Raw genomic sequence first — 27609 nt, forward strand, 5'->3', positions numbered from 1 at the left:
GACTAATTAACTTGGATGGCATTGCTAAATTAGTCCAGCGTCGATGTGTCTTGGAGACGCGGCGTCGCCAGGGATGGGTGGTCCCTCTCCAGTCAGAAGACGAGGTGATTGGCGATGATGAATAACCATGGTCGGGGAGCACACAACTGAACCCCCGCTGTCGCGTTACATACCAGCTCAGTGGTGTCGTATCACCACATCAAATTAGCCTTAATAAACACTAACGAGTCGACAGAGAGATAATCAAACTTTTATTAAATGACTTCATCTTCTGTACATGCATAATGTAGAGAGAATGAGGTGTGTGTCCCTTACAGAAAAACACATCACATGAAGTTCATGTGACATGTAAAACAACATGTGAGAACATATGTGAAATAAACGTGACAACTTGGGAAGCAAAATGTCAACGTGACACCATGAAACTACATGTGACAACATTTGAGCTAGACAAAAACCTTCGGGGGACCATGACAACATCATCCCAAGAATGTGCTAAAAACATCCTGGGGGACATTTTTGAAACAAACCGGGAACTAGACAAAACCTCCAGGGGACCATGACAACATCCCAGGAATGTGCTAAGAACATCCTGGGGAAAATCCTTGGAACAAACCAGGAACTAGATAAGACCTCCAGGGGACCATGACAACATTCCAAGAACATCCTAACAACGTCCTTGGGGACGTCCCTGGAACAAAACTGGAACTAGACAACAACAAAAACTCCAGTGGACCACAACACAACATCCCAATAAAGTCATTGAGGAACATGTTTGTAAGATGTTCAAGACCTTTGTTTTACAATTCATCAAGATGTAACATGATAAGTAAATACATGGTATGGAGGTTTTAAAGTAAGTGGTACGCTGTTTAGCTAAAATAGGAAAATCAATATGAGGCCACCTGGGATTTAAACTCTTAACATAGTCTGGATTTGTGGTAAACTGATCTTTCGGTTGTGGCACAAACTCTGAAGCATTCCCCTACATCTCTGCACTTACCAAAAGAGTGCCATCTACACTGCCATTTTACTTTAGTTAATCTGACTATTCTCTCATCATTTAACTCATTTACTTATTGCAGCAATTTGAGGGTTTTCTGTACAGTTGTCTAATGCTGGAGGGGCATACTATTCTGTTTTAACATTACTCCTGAATCACACCGATAAATATGGACTTTTAACAAAACAGATTTGCTTTGAAGTCCAAAGTGTAGGAATATATCGGAATGCCATGAACGAAGAGGTTGGGAGTTGAAATCCTCAGCGAGGACATGTGGAATAACAATTACTGTATAAACAAACATACACAACGTAATCATGTATGTCAAAGTGTGCCAAATATGGGAGTTGAAAACATTGTTAAAAGCACCGTGTGTGCATTCTAACAAATCTGTTTTATTTGCAGGGCATCACCGGTGAAATCAAGTGAAAAATATCCTCCAAAAAAGATTCACATTTGAATCAAAATGTGAAAGGTTAATGTGAAACTAACACATGAAATGTTCCAAAAACACATGGTTTCACATGTTTTTTTCTGTAAGGTGTGTGTGTGTGTGTGTGTGTGTGTGTGTGTGTGTGTGTGTGTGTGTGTGTGTGTGTGTGTGTGTGTGTGTGTGTGTGTGTGTGTGTGTGTGTGTGTGTGTGTGTGTGTGTGTGTGTGTGTGTGTGTGTGTGTGTGTGTGTGTGTGTGTGTGTGTGTGTCTACCTACCGGTAAGAGGGGTTTCTATATCGAGATGTACCCCAGTAATGTCTAAAACCTAAAATCTTTACCACCCAGTGGGCTTTATAGAGTACATGATGCAAGAGCCACACATTTGTTTCAGCACAAAATGGGCCCCTGTATGTAATGCAATGCTCTAAATACAGCTGGGTAAAGTAATAGAACTCCTCACAGCCACATCACTGTCTTGAGAAATCAAAAAAAAGATTCATTTCAAAAAGTATGTTCCTTCAGTTGATTTGGTTACAACAAAATGCACTGCAGTAGCTTACTCTACAACTCTTGCTCACTATATACCAAGAGCAGCTACACCTATCAATATTGCAAACAGAACAAGCTGTAAACGCTTGAGTTACAGATGCAAAACGCATTTCAAAAGATTCCACATGTATTTCTACTGGGGTGTAACCTCAAGACCTCTCCCCATCAACAATACTATAATATTTCATTTTCAACATTGAAATGGCTAAAAAGCATAGAATTAATGAACACAAATTGCTTGCTTTTTATGATTTATAAATGGGGCTATATATATTTGAATGACTTCAGGTTGAAAATATACCACCTGGGTTAAAAAAATAGGGCGTGAATTGAGTATGGCAGTCATCATATCCTAGCTCAACACCAACAATATAAAATAGGCTACTAAAATCATTCAAATCCCCATTAAAAGGCAATAGCAGATTAGCGTATTATGGCAGAAGTCAATTTAGCTTGTTTTTGTTCTCCGAATACCATTTTAGAGTTTTTAAATTGTGTAGAAATGCAGTAAATAAAGCTTCAACTTTATCCCCCCACCCATGTCACCAGCATACCCTAGTTTAGCTGAAACGACCCCAGTGATTAAAATGTACCAAGTATAAATCGGAACAAGAGAGTAAAAGCGGCATCAACATGAACAGAAAAAGCACCAGGCTTTTTTTTTTTTGCCCCTTGGGGAAATGGAACTAATGGATTTCCAAAAAAGACCTCCGTAAACGTGCTCGGCATTATGCCCACTTTGGTTGATGGTAGCAGGGATTTTGTCTTGAATTTGGTCTAAATGACACAGGCTCCATCACAGAGCAGGTTGTTTCACGTGCCGATGGAGACCAGGTTTTAGTGCTGAGATGGATAATATGGTCACTGGGCTGACAACGCATTTACACTGTAATGATGCAGATGAACAGAAGCAGAGAGAGCTGGTTGCACATAACCTAGGCAAGCATTATATACCTTGGTCAACAGATCATTAGAGTCAAAATGTCCAAGGCCTCTTTTAGTTCCTAAAACAAACAAAAACATCCCTCATGTGCTCGGTGATGCACCACGTACATTCAATTTCCTTTTCCTTTTTAAGATTCATCAAAAAGAACAACAAATCTAAATGGCCTATGTACAAGAGATTTACATTAAATATACCATCACAGAACCTCCTTTAGACACCCCATTGGATCTAAATAGGACTAGAGCTCTCAGTGGCTTCAGGTTCCCCTCAGAACAATAAAAAGGTGTGTATATGACACAAAGGCTCTAAAAGCTACTTTCAAATGTCTCTTCCACCCAGCGACAATAACAGAGACACCACTGACACAGAGAAAGGACATGCTGGACTTGGGCCGAGGGTAGAAAGGGAAGGGTGAGAGCAGGGGGTGTAAGAGTTTGGGAGGGGCACTCCGTTGGAAGGAGGGTTGGTTCGTTCTTTTTGGAAGTGGGGATCCGTGGCCCGTTGGGTTCTACCTCGTCAGCTGGCCCACCACCTTCAGGAGAGTTTTGTTCTCCTGCTTCAGCTGCTCGTTCTCATCCTCAATGTCATCAAGGTCCTGCAAAACAAAAGCGACAGCTCCACTTCAGCTTGATCTAAAGGAAGTCATTTACTTTCATTATGCAAGATCTGCCTTATTTTTACCTCAGAGTTAGCTTGTCAGTTTAGAGAAAGATGAGAGTGAGAGGTGGAACGAAGAGTTTCACCTCCCGGGTCTCTCTTCCACAGAATTGCCTTGATAATAACAAATTAAACTTGAACAGCTCCAATTAGACACAAATGAGGAGCCCCATTGCCATGACACACTCCCATCAAAGCGCTGATCTAAAAGTGACACTTCTAATTTTCGGCTTCCTCCATCACTGGCGGAAGCGACAGGCGACCGTCAGGATTAGCTAAGCCGTACTTGTCGGAAACTTAAAAAGCGAGGTAGTCTGCGAGTCAAACACTGGAGGTCACAGAGCCACAGACATGCTGTGGCTACAGAACAGCTCACTGTCTGAGCTCTGACACAAGGGGAGAAAAGCAGTCTCATTTCGTATCTGACGACTGCCTCCGGCATACCATTTGAACCTTTTTAAGTTACAACCGACTAATAACTTTATTCACATTTCATTTAATCTCCCAAAATAGATTATATCCACATGTACTTCAATTTGCATGCACCTGCTTGAGCCTGCATTCTATGTAGCCAACACCCAGAGTCAGATGTTTTCCAGGGTCATATCATCTGCCAGCACCTCAGCCTTATCCAAGCCTTCCCTACAAAACAAACTTTGCTAGTGAGTCACAGTTCAATCTTTAAGCGCCGCGAGAAAGAGACGCCACACTGGATCTGTTCCTTATCTCCTGCCTTCCCATCAGGCCTTGCAGTAACCTCTCAGAGGGACATTTCTGATCACTATCGCCCCGGCGAGTGTTCCCACAGGGAGGCTGCCTCTTATGAGGTCCTGTTCATGTGATGCCATCAGGGGTCTCTGATCCAACAGTTAAATGGCCTCCTCCACATGGCTCATAGCCACTGCAGTCTACAGCCTATCTTAATGAAGAAATGTGAAGATAATAAAGACAGCCAGGCATTGAGGACACTTGCAAGTTCCTGAAATGTGCAAAATCAACACTGTTTGGCAACTGTATTTGTTGGCGGGGGAGACTCGGGGCTTGTTTGCATTGGAATGCCTCATCGAGGAAGGCTGCAAACTCTTTTGGAATATTTCAGAGTATTTGGAATATTTCAGAGGCCTCCTGCTGGGTTTCCCAATGCCAAAACATGTGACACAGATAACGTGAGCAGGGGTCTGGCGATGGGGAGAGTTTGTTGGTCTCTGAGTGCTGGGAACACTGGACCACTGGCCCAAGACTGTAGACTCAGGAAACAGAAACTCTGACCTCGGATTTCATCTCAATATGAAATGCCAGGAGCTAGACAATGATATATGAAACCTTCAAAGTGAGTGAATGGAATCATTTTTAGAAAAATGCAAAACAACATCGAGAGAAATGCTGAGGAATGTGTTTCACTGTATACAGTGTGGATCTACAGTAGGTATGGAGACAGGGTGTGGGGTATGTGTCTCTGTATACAGTGTGGGTCTACAATAGGTATGGAGACAGGGTGTGGGGTATGTGTCTCTGTATACAGTGTGGGTCTAAAATAGGTATGGAGACAGGGTGTGGGGTATGTGTCTCTGTATACAGTGTGGGTCTAAAATAGGTATGGAGACAGGGTGTGGGGTATGTGTCTCTGTATACAGTGTGGGTCTAAAATAGGTATGGAGACAGGGTGTGGGGTATGTGTCGCTGTATACAGTGTGGGTCTACAATAGGTATGGAGACAGGGTGTGGGGTATGTGTCTCTGTATACAGTGTGGGTCTAAAATAGGTATGGAGACAGGGTGTGGGGTATGTGTCTCTGTATACAGTGTGGGTCTAAAATAGGTATGGAGACAGGGTGTGGGGTATGTGTCGCTGTATACAGTGTGGGTCTACAATAGGTATGGAGACAGGGTGTGGGGTATGTGTCTCTGTATACAGTGTGGGTCTAAAATAGGTATGGAGACAGGGTGTGGGGTATTTGCCTCTCTGTATACAGTGTGGGTCTACAATAGGTATGGAGACAGGGTGTGGGGTATTTGCCTCTGTATACAGTGTGGGTCTACAATAGGTATGGAGACAGGGGGTGGGGTATTTGCCTCTGTATACAGTGTCGGTCTACAATAGGTATGGAGACAGGGGGTGGGGTATTTGCCTCTCTGTATACAGTAGGTATGGAGACAGGGTGTGGGGTATTTGCCTCTCTGTATACAGTGTGGGTCTACAATAGGTATGGAGACAGGGTGTGGGGTATTTGCCTCTGTATACAGTGTGGGTCTACAATATGTATGGAGACAGGGGTGGGGTATTTGCCTCTGTATACAGTGTGGGTCTACAATAGGTATGGAGACAGGGTGTGGGGTATTTGCCTCTCTGTATACAGTAGGTATGGAGACAGGGTGTGGGGTATTTGCCTCTCTGTTGACAGTGTGGGTCTACAATAGGTATGGAGACAGGGTGTGGGGTATTTGCTCTCTGTATACAGTGTGGGTCTACAATAGGTATGGAGACAGGGTGTGGGGTATTTGCCTCTCTGTATACAGTAGGTATGGAGACAGGGTGTGGGGTATTTGCCTATGTATACAGTGTGGGTCTACAATATGTATGGAGACAGGGGTGGGGTATTTGCCTCTGTATACAGTGTGGGTCTACAATAGGTATGGAGACAGGGTGTGGGGTATTTGCCTCTCTGTATACAGTAGGTATGGAGACAGGGTGTGGGGTATTTGCCTCTCTGTTGACAGTGTGGGTCTACAATAGGTATGGAGACAGGGTGTGGGGTATTTGCCTCTGTATACAGTGTGGGTCTACAATAGGTATGGAGACAGGGTGTGGGGTATTTGCCTCTCTGTATACAGTAGGTATGGAGACAGGGTGTGGGGTATTTGCCTATGTATACAGTGTGGGTCTACAATATGTATGGATACAGGGGGTGGGGTGTTTGCCTCACTGTGTACAGTGTGGGTCTACAATAGGTATGGAGACAGGGTGTGGGGTATTTGCCTCTCTGTATACAGTGTGGGTCTACAATAGGTATGGAGACAGGGTGTGGGGTATGTGTCTCTGTATACAGTGTGGGTCTAAAATAGGTATGGAGACAGGGTGTGGGGTATTTGCCTCTCTGTATACAGTGTGGGTCTACAATAGGTATGGAGACAGGGTGTGGGGTATTTGCCTCTGTATACAGTGTGGGTCTACAATAGGTATGGAGACAGGGGTGGGGTATTTGCCTCTGTATACAGTGTGGGTCTACAATAGGTATGGAGACAGGGGTGGGGTATTTGCCTCTCTGTATACAGTAGGTATGGAGACAGGGTGTGGGGTATTTGCGTCTCTGTATACAGTAGGTATGGAGACAGGGTGTGGGGTATTTGCCTCTCTGTATACAGTGTGGGTCTACAATAGGTATGGAGACGGTGTGGGGTATTTGCCTCTGTATACAGTGTGGGTCTACAATATGTATGGAGACAGGGGGTGGGGTATTTGCCTCTGTATACAGTGTGGGTCTACAATAGGTATGGAGACAGGGTGTGGGGTATTTGCCTCTGTATACAGTAGGTATGGAGACAGGGTGTGGGGTATTTGCCTCTCTGTTGACAGTGTGGGTCTACAATAGGTATGGAGACAGGGTGTGGGGTATTTGCCTCTCTGTTGACAGTGTGGGTCTACAATAGGTATGGAGACAGGGTGTGGGGTATTTGCCTCTCTGTATACAGTAGGTATGGAGACAGGGTGTGGGGTATTTGCCTATGTATACAGTGTGGGTCTACAATATGTATGGATACAGGGGGTGGGGTGTTTGCCTCACTGTGTACAGTGTGGGTCTACAATAGGTATGGAGACAGGGTGTGGGGTATTTGCCTCTCTGTATACAGTGTGGGTCTACAATAGGTATGGAGACAGGGTGTGGGGTATGTGTCTCTGTATACAGTGTGGGTCTAAAATAGGTATGGAGACAGGGTGTGGGGTATTTGCCTCTCTGTATACAGTGTGGGTCTACAATAGGTATGGAGACAGGGTGTAGGGTATTTGCCTCTCTGTATACAGTGTGGGTCTACAATAGGTATGGAGACAGGGTGTGGGGTATTTGCCTCTGTATACAGTGTGGGTCTACAATAGGTATGGAGACAGGGGTGGGGTATTTGCCTCTGTATACAGTGTCGGTCTACAATAGGTATGGAGACAGGGGTGGGGTATTTGCCTCTCTGTATACAGTAGGTATGGAGACAGGGTGTGGGGTATTTGCGTCTCTGTATACAGTAGGTATGGAGACAGGGTGTGGGGTATTTGCCTCTCTGTATACAGTGTGGGTCTACAATAGGTATGGAGACGGTGTGGGGTATTTGCCTCTGTATACAGTGTGGGTCTACAATATGTATGGAGACAGGGGGTGGGGTATTTGCCTCTGTATACAGTGTGGGTCTACAATAGGTATGGAGACAGGGTGTGGGGTATTTGCCTCTCTGTATACAGTAGGTATGGAGACAGGGTGTGGGGTATTTGCCTCTCTGTTGACAGTGTGGGTCTACAATAGGTATGGAGACAGGGTGTGGGGTATTTGCCTCTCTGTATACAGTGTGGGTCTACAATAGGTATGGAGACAGGGTGTGGGGTATTTGCCTCTCTGTATACAGTAGGTATGGAGACAGGGTGTGGGGTATTTGCCTCTGTATACAGTGTGGGTCTACAATATGTATGGAGACAGGGGGTGGGGTATTTGCCTCTGTATACAGTGTGGGTCTACAATAGGTATGGAGACAGGGTGTGGGGTATTTGCCTCTCTGTATACAGTAGGTATGGAGACAGGGTGTGGGGTATTTGCCTCTCTGTTGACAGTGTGGGTCTACAATAGGTATGGAGACAGGGTGTGGGGTATTTGCCTCTCTGTATACAGTAGGTATGGAGACAGGGTGTGGGGTATTTGCCTATGTATACAGTGTGGGTCTACAATATGTATGGATACAGGGGGTGGGGTGTTTGCCTCACTGTGTACAGTGTGGGTCTACAATAGGTATGGAGACAGGGTGTGGGGTATTTGCCTCTCTGTATACAGTGTGGGTCTACAATAGGTATGGAGACAGGGTGTGGGGTATGTGTCTCTGTATACAGTGTGGGTCTAAAATAGGTATGGAGACAGGGTGTGGGGTATTTGCCTCTCTGTATACAGTGTGGGTCTACAATAGGTATGGAGACAGGGTGTAGGGTATTTGCCTCTCTGTATACAGTGTGGGTCTACAATAGGTATGGAGACAGGGTGTGGGGTATTTGCCTCTGTATACAGTGTGGGTCTACAATAGGTATGGAGACAGGGGGTGGGGTATTTGCCTCTGTATACAGTGTCGGTCTACAATAGGTATGGAGACAGGGGGTGGGGTATTTGCCTCTCTGTATACAGTAGGTATGGAGACAGGGTGTGGGGTATTTGCGTCTCTGTATACAGTAGGTATGGAGACAGGGTGTGGGGTATTTGCCTCTCTGTATACAGTGTGGGTCTACAATAGGTATGGAGACGGTGTGGGGTATTTGCCTCTGTATACAGTGTGGGTCTACAATATGTATGGAGACAGGGGGTGGGGTATTTGCCTCTGTATACAGTGTGGGTCTACAATAGGTATGGAGACAGGGTGTGGGGTATTTGCCTCTCTGTATACAGTAGGTATGGAGACAGGGTGTGGGGTATTTGCCTCTCTGTTGACAGTGTGGGTCTACAATAGGTATGGAGACAGGGTGTGGGGTATTTGCCTCTCTGTATACAGTGTGGGTCTACAATAGGTATGGAGACAGGGTGTGGGGTATTTGCCTCTCTGTATACAGTAGGTATGGAGACAGGGTGTGGGGTATTTGCCTATGTATACAGTGTGGGTCTACAATATGTATGGATACAGGGGGTGGGGTGTTTGCCTCACTGTGTACAGTGTGGGTCTACAATAGGTATGGAGACAGGGTGTGGGGTATTTGCCTCTCTGTATACAGTGTGGGTCTACAATATGTATGGAGACAGGGTGTGGGGTATTTGCCTCTCTGTATACAGTGTGGATCTACAATGGGTATGGAGACAGGGTGTGGGGTATTTGCCTCTCTGTATACAGTGTGGGTCTACAATAGGTATGGAGACAGGGTGTGGGGTATTTGCCTCTGTATACAGTAGGTATGGAGACAGGGGATGGGGTATTTGCCTCTCTGTATACAGTGTGGGTCTACAATAGGTATGGAGACAGGGTGTGGGGTATTTGCCTCTCTGTATACAGTGTGGGTCTACAATAGGTATGGAGACAGAGTGTGGGGTATTTGCCTCTGTATACAGTGTGGGTCTACAATAGGTATGGAGACAGGGTGTGGGGTATTTGCCTCTGTATACAGTAGGTATGGAGACAGGGTGTGGGGTATTTGCCTCTGTATACAGTGTGAGTCTACAATGGGTATGGAGACAGGGTGTGGGGTATTTGCCTCTCTGTATACAGTGTGGGTCTACAATAGGTATGGAGACAGGGTGTAGGGTATTTGCCTCTCTGTATACAGTGTGGGTCTACAATAGGTATGGAGACAGGGTGTGGGGTATTTGCCTCTGTATACAGTAGGTATGGAGACAGGGGATGGGGTATTTGCCTCTCTGTATACAGTGTGGGTCTACAATATGTATGGAGACAGGGGGTGGGGTATTTGCCTCTCTGTATACAGTGTGGGTCTACAATAGGTATGGAGACAGGGTGTAGGGTATTTGCCTCTGTATACAGTGTGGGTCTACAATAGGTATGGAGACAGGGTGTGGGGTATTTGCCTCTCTGTATACAGTGTGGGTCTACAATAGGTATGGAGACAGGGTGTGGGGTATTTGCCTCTCTGTATACAGTGTGGGTCTACAATAGGTATGGAGACACGGTGTGGGGTATTTGCCTCTCTGTATACAGTGTGGGTCTACAATAGGTATGGAGACAGGGGGTGGGGTATTTGCCTCTGTATACAGTGTGGGTCTACAATAGGTATGGAGACAGGGTGTAGGGTATTTGCCTCTCTGTATACAGTGCGGGTCTACAATAGGTATGGAGACAGGGTGTGTGGTATTTGCCTCTGTATACAGTGTGGGTCTACAATAGGTATGGAGACAGGGTGTAGGGTATTTGCCTCTCTGTATACAGTGTGGGTCTACAATAGGTATGGAGACAGGGTGTGGGGTATTTGCCTCTGTATACAGTGTGGGTCTACAATAGGTATGGAGACAGGGTGTGGGGTATTTGCCTCTGTATACAGTGTGGGTCTACAATAGGTATGGAGACAGGGGTGGGGTATTTGCCTCTGTATACAGTGTGGGTCTACAATAGGTATGGAGACAGGGGTGGGGTATTTGCCTCTCTGTATACAGTAGGTATGGAGACAGGGTGTGGGGTATTTGCGTCTCTGTATACAGTAGGTATGGAGACAGGGTGTGGGGTATTTGCTCTCTGTATACAGTGTGGGTCTACAATAGGTATGGAGACAGGGTGTGGGGTATTTGCCTCTCTGTATACAGTAGGTATGGAGACAGGGTGTGGGGTATTTGCCTATGTATACAGTGTGAGTCTACAATATGTATGGATACAGGGGGTGGGGTGTTTGCCTCACTGTGTACAGTGTGGGTCTACAATAGGTATGGAGACAGGGTGTGGGGTATTTGCCTCTCTGTATACAGTGTGGGTCTACAATATGTATGGAGACAGGGTGTGGGGTATTTGCCTCTCTGTATACAGTGTGGGTCTACAATGGGTATGGAGACAGGGTGTGGGGTATTTGCCTCTCTGTATACAGTGTGGGTCTACAATAGGTATGGAGACAGGGTGTAGGGTATTTGCCTCTGTATACAGTGTGGGTCTACAATAGGTATGGAGACAGGGTGTGGGGTATTTGCCTATGTATACAGTAGGTATGGAGACAGGGGATGGGGTATTTGCCTCTGTATACAGTGTGGGTCTACAATAGGTATGGAGACAGGGTGTGGGGTATTTGCCTCTGTATACAGTAGGTATGGAGACAGGGTGTGGGGTATTTGCCTCTGTATACAGTGTGAGTCTACAATAGGTATGAGACAGGGTGTGGGGTATTTGCCTCTGTATACAGTGTGGGTCTACAATCGGTATGGAGACAGGGTGTGGGGTATTTGCCTCTCTGTATACAGTGTGGGTCTACAATAGGTATGGAGACAGGGTGTGGGGTATTTGCCTCTCTGTATACAGTGTGGGTCTACAATAGGTATGGAGACAGGGTGTGGGGTATTTGCCTCTGTATACAGTGTGGGTCTACAATAGGTATGGAGACAGGGTGTGGGGTATTTGCCTCTGTATACAGTAGGTATGGAGACAGGGTGTGGGGTATTTGCCTCTGTATACAGTGTGAGTCTACAATAGGTATGGAGACAGGGTGTGGGGTATTTGCCTCTGTATACAGTGTGGGTCTACAAGGTATGGAGACAGGGTGTGGGGTATTTGCCTCTGTATACAGTGTGTGTCTACAATAGGTATGGAGACAGGGTGTGGGGTATTTGCCTCTCTGTATACAGTGTGGGTCTACAATAGGTATGGAGACAGGGTGTGGGGTATTTGCCTCTGTATACAGTGTGGGTAGGTATGGAGACAGGGTGTGGGGTATTTGCCTCTGTATACAGTGTGAGTCTACAATAGGTATGAGACAGGGTGTGGGGTATTTGCCTCTGTATACAGTGTGGGTCTACAATAGGTATGGAGACAGGGTGTGGGGTATTTGCCTCTCTGTATACAGTGTGGGTCTACAATAGGTATGGAGACAGGGTGTGGGGTATTTGCCTCTGTATACAGTAGGTATGGAGACAGGGTGTGGGGTATTTGCCTCTGTATACAGTGTGAGTCTACAATAGGTATGAGACAGGGTGTGGGGTATTTGCCTCTGTATACAGTGTGGGTCTACAATAGGTATGGAGACAGGGGGTGGGGTATTTGCCTCTGTATACAGTAGTTATGGAGACAGGGTGTGGGGTATTTGCCTCTCTGTATACAGTGTGGGTCTACAATAGGTATGGAGACAGGGTGGTATGGAGACAGGGTGTGGGGTATTTGCCTCTGTATACAGTGTGAGTCTACAATAGGTATGGAGACAGGGTGTGGGGTATTTGCCTCTGTATACAGTGTGGGTCTACAATAGGTATGGAGACAGGGTGTGGGGTATTTGCTCTGTCTCTGTTATGGAGACAGTATTTGCCTCTCTGTATACAGTGTGGGTCTACAATAGGTATGGAGACAGGGTGTGGGGTATTTGCCTCTCTGTATACAGTGTGGGTCTACAATAGGTATGGAAACAGGGTGTGGGGTATTTGCCTCTCTGTATACAGTGTGGGTCTACAATAGGTATGGAGACAGGGTGTGGGGTATTTGCCTCTCTGTATACAGTGTGGGTCTACAATAGGTATGGAGACAGGGTGTGGGGTATTTGCCTCTGTATACAGTAGGTATGGAGACAGGGTGTGGGGTATTTGCCTCTGTATACAGTAGGTATGGAGACAGGGTGTGGGGGGTATTTGCCTCAGTGTGGGTCTACACAGTAGGTATGGAGACAGGGTGTGGGGTATTTGCCTCTGTATACAGTGTGGGGTATGGAGACAGGGTGTGGGGTATTTGCCTCTGTATACAGTAGGTATGGAGACAGGGTGTGGGGGGTTTTTGCCTCTGTATACAGTGTGGGTCTACAATAGGTATGGAGACAGGGTGTGGGGGTTTTGCCTCTCTGTATACAGTGTGGGTCTACAATAGGTATGGAGACAGGGTGTGGGGGTTTTGCCTCTCTGTATACAGTGTGGGTCTACAATAGGTATGGAGACAGGGTGTGGGGGTTTTGCCTCTCTGTATACAGTGTGGGTCTACAATAGGTATGGAGACAGGGTGTGGGGGTTTTGCCTCTCTGTATACAGTGTGGGTCTACAATAGGTATGGAGACAGGGTGTGGGGCATTTGCCTGTAGGCTGTCACAGATCTGACTTCCCGGTGCCAAGGAGAAGCAATGTAATTGGTCTCTAGAGAAAGAGGCACATGATACAGCTGTCTCTTTACATTCAGAGTCTGTGGATTTAGCCAAATGCATGGACTACTAAATGGTTACATAACATTCAGGAGTGTATAGGAGTGTAAATGTAGTAACTCTTGACTAATGATGAATTAATTATAGGCTGACAACCCTAGTGGTTATAAGTCACGTTACATATCAGGGGATGATTGAAATCAGACTCGTACTCCACACTACAAGGGTTTCTCTTAACCACAGCATGTAGGATGTTGATTGGCATAAGGACTCTTGACTTATAGGAGGGGCCTAGTGTTTTCTTCAGACTAGATGCGATAAACTCTCTGTCAGGGAAGGGAAAATGACATGTTTTGAAAAGGGGAGCTGTTTTAAGTCAGGAGGCACAGAGCGAAACTAAAAAGTTGTTTCTCCAAACTGCCATGGGGTGCAGGGGAGTGAAACTGAAGAGCTCTGCCCCTCGAAAGGGTCTGCATATCGTTTACTTCAGGCTCTGTAGACCAAAACCGGATGGGGTTACGACCCGTGTGGTTGACAATGAGTTTAAAATGTTGATAAAACACCCATCAGATCCAGTTCAGAGGTTGGGGTACAGGAGTTAGAGAGAGAGAGAACATGAGAAAATGACTTTTTTTGGGGGGGGGGGGGTGCCTGTGCAAGTGTTAATCCTTGCAAGCGCTGGATAATTGTAATCTTCTGCTTATCCGAGGAGCAGCTTTACAATATCAAGCTGATTGCCTGCAGATAGCGACGTGGTCATTTAGCAATCGGTTCTATTTAGTCCTCGGCTTCCCTCAACACAGCTGTGAGAGACTGAATTGCTCCAAGTTTCCTCTGCAGTGCAGTCACTAAAAATGACAAAGCTTTCAACTGACAATTAAGAGAAACTATAATAAGATTAAAGTTGCAATATGTAACTTTTTGGGTGGCCTGACCAATGCACATAGAAGTGTGTGTTATAGATCAGTAATTCTCATTGAAAGCAAGTCGAAGTGGTAGATCTGTTCTACGTGTGCTATTTATGTGCTTCCCATAAGTTAAATTTTTGGAATTTTTCTCTTTCAGTTTTCAGCTTTAATACTGAAAATAAAATATTTGGGGTTATGAAAAATATATTTCCCAGCTGTTTAAATGGTACAATGATTCTCTACACTATACTTGCCAGTTGCCACAAACTGAAATTAAGCGAACCATTTGAATTTTTGCAACCAGGAAACAGCAGAGCTATTTCTGCAAAGGAAGGCATCTTTAACTGTGGCAGTTAGACATGGCAAGATAGAGTTGTCCATCAAAGGATTATGGGAAGAAAAAGATCCCACATAGGTATACATTACTATACCTGTGTTCTAGACTAGAAGGGCACCATACATTATCATTTAAGTAGCATACTATTCATTTATAATACAAATGACAGCATCCTGTCGGGAAGTATCACCGCCTGATACAGCAACTGCACTGCCCACAACTGCAAGGCTTTCCAGAGGGTGGTACAGTCTGCACAACGCATCGCCGGGGGCAAACTACCTGCCCTCCAGGACACCTACAGCACCCGATGTCAAAGGAAGGCCAAAAAGATCATCAAGGACAACAACCACCCGAGCCACTGCCTGTTCACCCCGCAACCATCCAGAAGGCAAGGTCAGTACAAGAGCATCAAAGCTGGGACCGAGAGACTGAAAAACAGCTTCTATTTTAAGGCCATCAGATTGTTAAACAGCCATCACTAACACAGGTAGGCTGCTGCCTACATACAGACTTGAAATCATTGGCCACTTTAATAAATGGATCACTAGTGACTTTTATAATGCCACTTTAATGTTAATGTTTACATATCTTGCATTACTAATTTCTTATGTATATACTGTATTTTATACCATCTATTACATCTTACCTATGCCGCTCGGTTATCACTCATCCATATCTTTATATTATTCTTCCAGTCCTTACTTAGATTTGTGTGTATTAGATAGTTGTTGTGGAATTGTTAAACTACATGTTAGATATTGCTGCACTGGCGGAACTAGAAGCACAAGTATATCGCTACACTCGCAATAACATCTGCTAACCATGTGTATGTGACCAATAAAATTTGATTTGAATAATTGTGAAAGTAGATCTATCCTTGTTACTCTAACATCTGTATAGTAACCTCTTCAAAATACCTTAAAATCTCAGTGCCTTAGAGGCTGCCCACCCTAGCACACATCTACCCTGTCAACCCTGGTTGACTCTCTCCAACACTCCCCAGCCTACCCGCCTCTACCCTGGATGACAGTCTCCAACACTCCCCACTCTAGCCCAACTCTACCCTGTCAACCCTGGTTGACTCTCTCCAACACTCCCCAGCCTACCCGCCTCTACCCTCTCAACCCTGGATGACAGTCTCCAACACTCCCCACTCTAGCCCACCTCTACCCGCTCAACCCTGGCCGAACCCTCTCCAACACTCACTCTATTCAGCAAGTCAATCTCCTCCTTCAGCTTTCCAATCAGGTCGTCTTTATCCTGGTGGGCTTTCAGCAGCTGCCCGTTCTCCTGCCTCTGTCTGGCCAGCTCCTGGGGAAGAAGGGGCAAAGAGCTCTGTTAACATTAGAACACATCCTGCAGCACTTTGGTATGGTCCACAGACAGAGAGACCGAGAGAGAACAAATATAGAAGCCTCAGCCATGTGGACATATGGTCACGTTTCAAGATGATATTTACGCTGCGAAATGAAGGCTCGCCAGGAATCCGCCTCTCCAACTTAACTTTGTTTTTTACTACAGATAAGAGTGAACTGGTTTCCATGGAAATCCATATAGCAATGAGAAAACATCAAAACAATGTAGCATGATGTCCATACCACGGCGACCATAAATTCAGGCCGCGGAAAATAAATGTTATTTTATGGAGGGTTACCCGAGTTACATGGGTAACTGAAGCTTCAAAGTAATACTTTCATTATCATGATGAATGACACTACAATGCGATACTCACAGCAATCAAGGGCGCTGCACATTTGTCAATGTTGTATAAAGCTATGAAATCTACTGCATTTAAACGAGCCAGAGACCAACGACAGAACTTGCTGAAATAAATACAAAACTAAAGTGCACCGACTGCTCTCTCGAACTCGCCAGTGATGTGCAAACTCTTCATTTACAGGCGTCGTGGCAAGTGAAAGCAGTAGGTTTTCTTTTAGAAATGGACTGGACAGGGGTGACATTTGAGAATCTAAAAAGTGATTGAGAGGGAAAACAGAGTGTTGGGGAAGAGAGAACTCCCCCTAACTCCAGTAAAAGACATCCTCTGACTGAACACAGAGGAGTTATTGCAGACAGGAATATAGGAGGGGCGACATCTGACTGAAGACGAACAGCGAGGCCAGACTGGGCAGCCGCTCAAACGACTCAGAGAGGAATTCATCTTTTAAAAAGAAATCCTCAAGATTTATCAGGATGCTGATAGATGCTTTAAAAACAGTTATAGCAGCAGGGCCTTGGGAGAGGAGAACTAGCAAAGTCTCTCTGCCCCTGCGACGGATGGACAGAAGGACAAACACAGGGCTTTCAGGAAACGTGAGATGGATATAGACAGAGAAATAGCAGTAGACAGGAAGGATAACAAATACCATCAATAAAAATGGTCCAATGTGCCAAGAAGCATAACAGTCATTCTGAAATAATCAACTAAAACATGTCATTTTGATATTTACATCACAGTGACATTATAAACATTGGATAGTGATGATGGATAGGCCCGTGTTGAAATAGTTGTCAACTAGGGAATGATAGGCCTAATGCAGAACCTTCCCCCAGCTATGCTTGCTTGCACTAATCCAATGCGTTCAATGCATGAGGGGGAGTGACCGAGTGCACACTTCTGGGGGAATGGTAGAGCAAGCCTAATTTTGAGTACCTTTTCCAGTTCCTCCATCCTCCTCTCCAGTCCTCCGGCGTTGCCGTGGCGGTTGCCGTGGCGGTGTCGACTGTTCCCACCCGCCTCCTCCTCAGAACCAGGACCTCCAGAGCTGCTGCTGCCACAACACACACATCAATACTTCTGACCAACACCAATGTCCATGCTTTCAAACACCGACTCACTGTTGGGTACGGTACACGTTCACAAAAACCTGTCGTTTGTGAAGTAAATCCAATAAGGAACGTATAAACCTTTTAAACGTTCCTTGACATTCAAAAGAATCACATAAAACTGAAAAGCTGTTGTAGTGTATGACTCAGAGCCTGTTGAACGCACAATACAGCTCGAATGGTCAGACTTAAGTGTGAGGAGAACAAGTACTTATACCTTTTATCCCATTAGAACATAAACGCTGTCAGGGTTCTATCTCGAAGGGCGAAGAATGGATTCTGAATATGAGGCCATTTCAATATGACTATCTTGAATGCTGAGATGTGTAAAGAGCTGCATAAATCCACTTCATGTCATTAGCAACAAAGCGTCCCTATTCATCGGCTAGTGAAAAGAGGTGCTCTGCGGTCCTTGGTCTGCTAGTGAGGAACAAACAGCTCTCTTCCCCCTTTCTCTCTCTCATTCTCACTCTTCTCTAAGAAGACTCGAGGGCAGCGAGGGGAATATTGGAACTTATTTCCTAGCGGCTTTATTTCAATAATTACTGACGTGGAAGTCTTGGAATGAGTTGCGCTCCTCATATTTTTACCCATGCGGATTGTGCCCGGTCCAATAACTCTCTCCTGGAATCAAATTATTGGGCAGCCGCTGGGCTTCGCCTCATTGCTTAAGAGGGTTGGCTGCATATTTCTCAAAAAGGACCACAAAAAAAAAAGGAAAAAAAAGGGAAACTTCTGGAATTGCCACAGAAAACCATAATATTCCATTGTATTCCAGCTGTAGAAGTGTGTTCAGACTGCTACCTACTGGGCATTCTATAGACCAGTTAAGTGAAGAGGGATCCCAGTCTCTGGAGGAGTACAGTATGTCTGCATTACAGGAAAGGACACTTCAATATTTCTTAAACGGGGTTGAATACCTACTTATTCTGAGCAGTAAATAAATATACTTTTCCGAGACTACACGATCACAAGCTCCCTAAGAAGCAGAAATAGCAACAAAATAAATCTGACCATATCTTTTATTTAGCCAGGAAGCTCCACCACTCATAATACAAACACTCAGGTAGTAATGCCGTTTTTTTTGGGGCCATTTGACTTTACTTCCTCAGTAACTCAGAGGCTGAGCCCACAGAAATTATTTTCACTCACTCTTTTCAGAACTAAAGAGTGTAGTGCCCATTGCTTTTGATGATAGAGAGAAAGTCCTTGAAATGCTCTCCATGGCACTTTCCTATGCCAAGTGAATGACATGTTTTTGGCTGAATGTCTTCAAGGCCACTCCACCCTTGTAAATGCAAACACACAAACGCTCTACATCCCTCTGTCTCTAGGGTTTGCAGCATCTGCCAGGCACCCCGTCTAAAACGGCCATGCCCTCAGTGCTAATCACCCCACTCTGGTCCATTAGCGCCCCGCAGAGACCACACGGGAGACAGGCAGAGGCAATGATCCACTCTTGGAGGTCTCAGCAGTTGGGGGTTGGAGAGGAGAGGCAGACCCAATGGCCACACACAACAAGCACTGAGATGCCTGGTGTGGTCTGCTAGCAGAGCCCAGTGGAACAGAGAAGGCCATCCATCTTAAAGTCATAAGCCATCTCCAGACTGACAACCAGCAGCAGGCTGATCGCTATAATAGCCCATATCGACAATAATGATAGTGTAGTGAGAGAGGATGGTGTGAATGCATTAGCAGCCTGTTGTATAGTTTCAGTGGAGTTCAGAGACCGGGTTGTCCAATATTTCCACCAACTTGTGGTGCCCACCTGGCAGCCTCTCTGCACCACAACACTGGACCATCCGACAGTGGAGGCCAGCCAATCACAGTAGGACATCATTACTGGGCCAGATTGGGACCGTCAGCCAGTGAACTGGGCAGGGATCACACAGAACTTAACAATTTGATGGTGATTGTCCTTATGCAAATAGTGGAAAAGAATGTCCAAATGGTGGTTGGGAATTTAGCAGTGTGGTGTCTGGAAAAACTGAGGTGTCAATGGCTTTGGACATTTAACAGTGTTAGAGAAGATACATTGAGGTGTCAATGGCCACACCATAAGCAAGAAAAATACTGACTTGGTGTGGATTAATTGGTTCTTGTATGCTCCGATAAGTCAGTCATAGTAAGTGTGTGGTATAAAGACCTTGATTGAACTTCAACTCCTTTTAATTTTACCTTTATTTAACCAGGCAAGTCAGTTAAGAACATTCTTATTTTCAATGACGGCCTAGGAACAGTGGGTTAACTGCCTGTTCAGGGGCAGAACGACAGATTTGTACCTTGTCAGCTCGGGGGGTTTGAACTCGCAACCTTCCGGTTACTAGTCCAACGCTCTAACCTCTAGGCTACGCTGCCACCCCGCTCCTTATCGAGACATCAGATCGGCGTGATATGCCCTCGTGTAACGTCAACGTTGCATTGCCTGCAAACTTGTCGAACGATAGTCTGAACAAAATGTACGCGCCTGTTGTTGGCATACAGTCAACTACTAGAGCAGGTTTTCCCAAACTCGGTCCTGGGGCCCCCCCCCTGGGTACACACCTGATTCAAATAATCAAAGCCAACTTGAATTAGGGTGGGCCCCAGGACCGAGTTTGGGAAACCCTGTACAAGAAGACACCCGGCGAGTTAAGCTGTTCTGTCATTTCTGATGCATTGAAATCAAACTGGAACTAGATGTTCTGACAGGCACCGTAAACACAGAGGGCATTTTCAATGGTGAAACTTCAAAATCTATTTAAGTAAATGCAAGGTCATCTGCTATGGTAATTAATGACCTAAACTGTTGCCTTCTCTTCCTGGTCTTCCAGGTTCTCAGTTTCTTCACTTATCACCACCTTCACTCCCACCATACCAGAAACAATAATACACACCCTTATTCTCAACAGAAGTAATAGGGAAGGTTTCTCACCTCTGGTGGTGGCCACTCTCGGATCTTGGAGTATCCTAGGAAAACAAAGGAGAGCCATGTCAGAGGAAGGGGATACTCAGACAACAAAAGCCCAGGGTTCTTTGGTACAAGTATATTACATACTGGTGGGCTATGTCAGGGGGAGGGCCATTTCTAATTGCTAAGGAATACAAAGGCAAGGGAAGTCTATCATACACATCAGAGGCGGAAACGTTTGTTAGGATGCATACTCAATGTGCCCGAGGAAAATTATGATCTGTAGCTTGAGTTATGAAACGGTTTAGTCAGCATTTTTGTATTCAACACCTGTGTCCAGATTGTGAAATGCACCGAGGAGACTCAAAAATAATCAGCTCGAAAAGCTTGTCACTGCCCTGACACAAAGCCCACCTTTCCTGATTAGTCTGCCTAGGGTGAGCACACACACACGCACACACGCAGTTCTGAGCAACACAGAGACACGACAACAAAATAGCATTGCGTCAACATCAGCAGAAAGTCATCAGGATTAGCTACTACAGAGAGCCTGTAGGTTGTGTATAAACCTTCTTGTACCTGTGCTGCTGAACTGACAGATAGTTAAGCTATTAGCCAGGGGAGCCATCACCACACAGCCTCCAGTTGTACCTTGCATACAGACATTTAAAAAAAGGGTTGGATCCTTAATTAACGGCCTCTGCTGCAGCCCTAAGAGCCACTATTACAGAGAACAGACAGGCTTCAGGAATGCCTCGGAAACAACACTGAATGAGCTGTATGCATGTTACATTTCCAGCTCTTATGTTAAGTTGTTTTGGTTTCAACACTCATGTAGAAGTCAATACAAACAGAAATCCATGCGCATACAACATATTCATGGGTAACAGTAACAAAATAAACTAACACCCGGAAAGAAAGAAAAATCTATAATGTCCTGTGGTCTTAAAGTGACTCATTAATCAATGAGCAGAAACATGGGATTGGTGACGTCATGTACCTTTCTGTTCTAGACTTTGGTCAGGGGGTAGCCTGTCTCTGAATTTAGACTTTAGGAGGCTGACAGCGAGGTCAGTGCAGAGTTGTGTCTTTCATGAAGCCGGGGTATGGGACAGTTGGCATTCTTTTATTTTCATAGGTGTACATATGACAGAGATTTACAATGGGATCTTAACAATAGAAAACAATCAAACTGAGAAATACCTGAAAACAAACCTCTGTTGCATCAACAGGAGGCAGTGTGTGTGTGTGTGTGTGTGTGTGTGTGTGTGTGTGTGTGTGTGTGTGTGTGTGTGTGTGTGTGTGTGTGTGTGTGTGTGTGTGTGTGTGTGTGTGTGTGTACGCATGTTTGTCTAAGATACTCTAAATCCTGTGTGATTTGTGTATGTTACCTGTAAAAAAAAAAACTTGGGGGGGGACGACCCCCTTTCAAACAGTCCCATTTTTACCACGTTTGTGCCGGGGTAAACCATGTATATATCCTGCGCACATGCCTGTACCGGTGACAGTGGGAGTAGGGGTTCCTGAGTGGCGTAGCGGTCTAAGGCACTGCTTCTCAGTGCTAGAAGTGTCACTACAGACACCCTGGTTCGAATTCAGGCTGTATCATAACCGGCCATGATTGTGAGTCCTATAGGGCGGCGCACAATTGGCCCAGCATCGTCCGGGTTTGGCCGGTGTAGGCAGTCATTGTAAATAAGATAGTTCTTAACTGACTTGCTTAGTTACATAAAAGGTTCAATTAAAAAAATATATAACATTTAAAAAAGGGGGTATGCAGATGTGGGTAAGCGTCTATTTTTATAAATCCACCATCACAAAGAAATACATGATTCATTTGTTTATGCAGGTCCTAAAAACCATTAGACTAATAAAATACATTTTCAAAAGAATGAAATTGCGTATTTTGGGATTAATTACGTTACTTTTCCCAGTGTCACGGTAAAGCATGGAAATGCTTTAACAAAAAAAGTGATATTTTGAAACAGAGCCCATGCCCTCATTTGTCAGTGATTGTATGTTAGAAACCTTAGAATCTGCTCTTTCCGATAATGTAAAGAAATGTAAAAGCTGACCTGGATGAACGTCCGTAGGATGATTTGAAAAAGTCACTGTTTTATCCACGTTTCATACATTTTCCTACCTTCACTCTGCTTTGTTAGACATCATAAACGTTGATATCTTGCTAACACATGTCATCGCCAAACTGCCTTTTAAAAAATTGTAGGCAGCAGACATGTATCGAAACAGGACTAATTGTACTGTAGGGTAGGGAAGCCCCTGAAGTGACTTATCAACCGTATGCAAGAAACTCCTCTGTGTTGTCTTAGGAATTCAGCATCCTCAGTTTTATTTCTCCAACCCCCATTCTCTCACCTCTGATGAGCAGAGGTCACATCATGTAGATCTGATATCTGATTGGAGGTTAACTTGACAGGAATACTATTGGCCAACAACTCAGATGCTTATGAAAGAGGCAGACTCAAGGTTCTCTTTCTTTCTTTCCTTCTCTACCCCATGGATTTCTGGGGCATGGCATTTCAGGCTATGATTTCTCTCTTATCATGCATAGTATACTGCTTTGTTAATGTCAGTATTGCCTTGTAACTTCAGCTTTATGCCTTGTATGTGAATCCATTCATTTTCCAAGGTTGTTAAATACACTTGTATTTCGAATTCCATTCTCAGACATTTCTTGATTGCGTATTACTGCATCTCAATTATAGTGTTCTTGCATATTGCTACTTATCTTTATGGAGTCAGATAAACATTTTAAATAGGCTAAATACCTAGTCTTATTACGAGTCGCACTTGAGGCATTTGTAAACTCCTCACGCCTCATGCAACTGTAAATACACACGACACACATCAAATATTACTTCCACTAGAGCAGCAAAACATGCTCAACATAAATGTCAACATGATATTGTAGCCTATAGACTTGTCACTCCAGGAAAAGAGGAAAAGCGCAGTGGCAATGGTCTCCCTCTCATAAATCACATGCACATTGTTTAAAAAGGTAGTTATGGGTGTTTGCGATCTGAAAGCCTTTGTGAGCTAGACAGCACAGTAGAAATTCAGAAATCCCAGCTTAATAAAAGTTGACATTAAAAGCCGAATTGTGGTTTAAGTTTGACACGCATGTATATTTACCCATCATTTCTTAGGTAGATATAAGGACCTTTTCAAATGTACCTGTTAAAAGTCAATACCAAAATATGAAATGCAGATTCCTGTGTGTCTTCGCTCAGACTAAATGCTAAAGCATTTCTGTGACCATAGACAAGTCCAGCTCAAGGACAGAACCACATACATGTAAATGGAGATAAATGCATTAAAAGGAATTCAGTGAAGCTTTGTAATTGACAAGTTTGATGTCGGACAATAATAAATATATATATATATATTTTTCCCACCTTTATTTAACCAGGTAGGCTAGTTGAGAACAAGTTCTCATTTGCAACTGCGACCTGGCCAAGATAAAGCATAGCAGTGTGAACAGACAACACAGAGTTACACATAGACTGTTCATGATTTATTGTGTGCCAAAGCCAGTAAGATAAAAGGTAACATTTTATACTGAGGTGTTGGTGGGACTTTTAAACATATTACTGCATTAAAGACTACCTCGGTTGGAGGAAATAAAAGCGCAAGCTTTGTTACTGGCAATACCTTGCATGGTAAAGTTGACAGATTTATGTCAGTCTGCCCATCTATCCATGACCAAATATATAATTCATGACAATGTTCTCCCGCTCATAAATCACATGCACATTTATAATAAAAAAAATAAAGGAATTTATGAGTTTGCAATCTGACAGCCTTTGTGCTCTTGACAGCCCATTAAAATGTCTGAAATCCCAGAAGGCATGCCTAATAAAAGTTCAACAATAGGCCTACTTTTGCATTCCAGCATACTGCCAATGCCCTGAATTCTCCATCTATGTCTCCTTGCAAAGCTGCTAAATATCCCCCCCATCTGTTACTCTGGAGGCTCTCGTTATATTATGAGTCCAAGATTGACATTTCAAAAGGTGAGGCCTAAGAATTCAACTGGCAAAATGAGAGGACTACAGCCAATGACCTATTTTAGCTGGCAGCAATATTGTAAAGGATAAATATTAATCCGGTTAACCTGATTTACACACTTGTAATCTTTGGTCAACAATGGTGATACCCTCAGAAAATATTGTCTCAGGCTAAACAACCAAATTTCTGAACAGCTTAAAGAACATTACATCTAAGCAGGGAAGCTTCAGCATTTGAAAACTGTCTAGGTAGGGAGGAGAAAGACTGACAGGTGCAAATTAAAAATGCAAATGAGCGTTAAGGTGTTGGATACCACAATGGGGTGTGGGTGTGTGTCTTATTCACGCATGTTATGCTCTAAAATCATTTGCACATACAGTACCACAATCAAAACATAATTGTTTTGCAAAACCATATACTGTAGCTACATATGTATATAAATATATTTATATTTAGTATACAACACCTGCTCATTCCATGACTTAGACGAACCACGTGAAAGCTATGATCCGTAGTGACGCCTCAAGCACTGCAATGCCTTAGACTGCTGCCCCACCACTAAAAATTGATTTTTAAGCCTGAGACAATTGAGACATGGATTGTATATGTGTGCCATTCAGAGGGTGAATGGGCAAGGCAAAATATTTAAGTGCCTTTTGAACGGGGTATGGTACTGTACTGTAGTAGGTGCACCGGTTTGTGTCAAGAACTGCAACGCCGCAGGGTTTTTCATGCTCAACCGTTTCCTGTGTGTATCAAGAATGATCCACCACAACAAGGACATCCAGCCAACTTGACATCTGTGGAAAGCATTGGAGTGAACATGGGCCAACATCCCTGTGGAATGCTTTCAAAACCTTGAACAGTCTATGCCCTGACGAACTGAGGCTGTTCTGAGTGCAAGTGGGGGGGGCATAATATTAGTGTTGCTAATGCTTCGTATACAGCGCACACCGTTTCAGAACTCAGAACCTAAGCCACTCTCTCCTTTGGACCAGGCGCAACAGTAGAAGCAGATGATCCAGTTGAATGTTACCTATGGTTTTGTTTATCTGACAAGGCTCCAGGTTTAGGTAAAGTGTTTTCCTTGTACGGCTCACATACCACAGAGGGGTAAGGCCTGATAACCAGGACCACATGGGGTCCCCAGAGAGGGCCTCTCTGTGACACAGACATTACTGAAACTACACTTGATTACACTACCTCACAGAGGAACGCAACCATAGGAAAGAAAAACATCAGTGTGTGTGAGTATGTGCGTGCGTACGGGTGTGTGTGTGATTCCATGTGTATCACAAGATGTGTGGGTGTGGACGGGTTGAAATAGATGAGAAGGAACAGAGAGAGGATGACAGTGGGGGAGATGGTGCTGCAGCCATTACAGGAATCTCGCTCTACTCCCTCTCACTGAGACGGGCTGGTCAGGAGGGCCGGGAGGATACCAGCATCGTGATGCTCGTTAGTATCGTGGCAATGAAACAAAACACGAAGTGGATTTAACGTCTTTAGGAAAACAGCCCTGTTGTTAGAAACAAAAATCATTATGTTATCATCCAGAATCACATTTATTTATTTTCCAAGCTGTAGCACACAATATTGTACATACAGCAGGTTTTTAAATGACCAAAGAGTTGTCTGCTTCCTGTTTTCATTTTTGCCATGGGAAACATATTGCAATACTGGTATTGTCACATCCCTACTGGACAGTGTTACACTGCTATTACCTAGTCTCATCTCCATGAACAGGTTGTTATAGGGCAGGAACACACAGCTCTCCACAGAGGAAGAAGAGGAGGACAGTGTTACACTGCTATTACCTCGTCTCATCTCCATGAACAGGTTGTTATAGGGCAGGAACACACAGCTCTCCACAGAGGAAGAAGAGGAGGAGGACAGTGTTACACTGCTATTACCTCGTCTCATCTCCATGAACAGGTTGTTATAGGGCAGGAACACACAGCTCTCCACAGAGGAAGAAGACAGTGTTACACTGCTATTACCTCGTCTCATCTCCATTTGAACAGGTTGTTATAGGACTTACAGTCATGTGTGCATACATTCTACGTATGGGCTGGTCCACAGAGGAAACCCACTACCCTGGGTTACAAGCACCATGCTCTACCACTGAGCTACAGAAGGACCTTGTCTCATCTCCCTGAACAGGTTGTTATAGGGCAGGAACACACAGCTCTCCACAGAGGAAGAAGAGGAGGACAGTGTTACACTGCTATTACCTCGTCTCATCTCCATGAACAGGTTGTTATAGGGCAGGAACACACAGCTCTCCACAGAGGAAGAAGAGGAGGACAGTGTTACACTGCTATTACCTTGTCTCATCTCCCTGAACAGGTTGTTATAGGGCAGGAACACACAGCTCTCCACAGAGGAAGAAGAGAGGAGGACAGTGTTACACTGCTATTACCTAGTCTCATCTCCATGAACAGGTTGTTATAGGGCAGGAACACACAGCTCTCCACAGAGGAAGAAGAAGGGGAGGACAGTGTTTTACTTGGTACCAGATAGACTGACCCAAAAAAGGATGTAAAGAGAGAAATACAAATCAACTATCAAATGAATGTCAGAAAGCTCATTAACCAAGTCCACGTATTATTGACGCAACACCGTGTGGGCTCAAAACGATAGGGGATTATTTTGTTTTGCAGAAACGTCTACATTTTTTTAGTATTTGAAGTTGCCAGTCCCGTCTAAGTCCAGACATCTTGATACCAGTGCCGAAGCTAAAAGACCTGACCGTTTGCGCTCGAGGTACCTGTATATTACACAGACAACATGGCAACCGCTTGTCTGTGTGATTAAATGGGGTCAGAATGAAACAGCACATTTTTGGAATGCTCGGTCTTTACAGATGTCGACTTGACAGCTCCCTGTAGATCCTCTCTCCCCTCCTCCTCCGTTAGCTCGTCACAACGGTCACAAAGGCACGACACACAACCAAATATTACCATGAACAATCCCTCGGCCAAAGACAGGGAGTGGTAGAGCAATGGGTGAGATGCAGTGTGGGAGCTCCCCAGTGGTTA

At 44.6% G+C, this 27609-nt stretch overlaps 1 protein-coding gene across 2 annotated transcripts in view; it reads right to left on the reverse strand.

Moving 5' to 3' along the window:
- Positions 1-234: 234 nt before the first annotated feature.
- Positions 235-27609, reverse strand: part of LOC123994458 (PRKC apoptosis WT1 regulator protein-like) — an 84291-nt gene continuing 56916 nt past the window's right edge. The window contains exons 4-7 of one of the 2 annotated variants that reach the window (XM_046297070.1): positions 20564-20598; positions 17477-17591; positions 16030-16134; positions 235-3526 (exon numbers count right to left, since the gene is read on the reverse strand). In XM_046297070.1, the coding sequence (XP_046153026.1) occupies positions 3440-3526; positions 16030-16134; positions 17477-17591; positions 20564-20598 (342 nt within the window). In that variant the 3' untranslated portion in view covers positions 235-3439. Of the gene's footprint in view, positions 3527-16029; positions 16135-17476; positions 17595-20563; positions 20599-27609 lie in introns of both variants that reach the window. The other variant, XM_046297069.1, reaches the window with a different exon arrangement.

Source organism: Oncorhynchus gorbuscha, linkage group LG14 (assembly GCF_021184085.1).
Source record: "Oncorhynchus gorbuscha isolate QuinsamMale2020 ecotype Even-year linkage group LG14, OgorEven_v1.0, whole genome shotgun sequence".
Classification (NCBI taxonomy): Eukaryota; Metazoa; Chordata; class Actinopteri; order Salmoniformes; family Salmonidae; genus Oncorhynchus; species Oncorhynchus gorbuscha.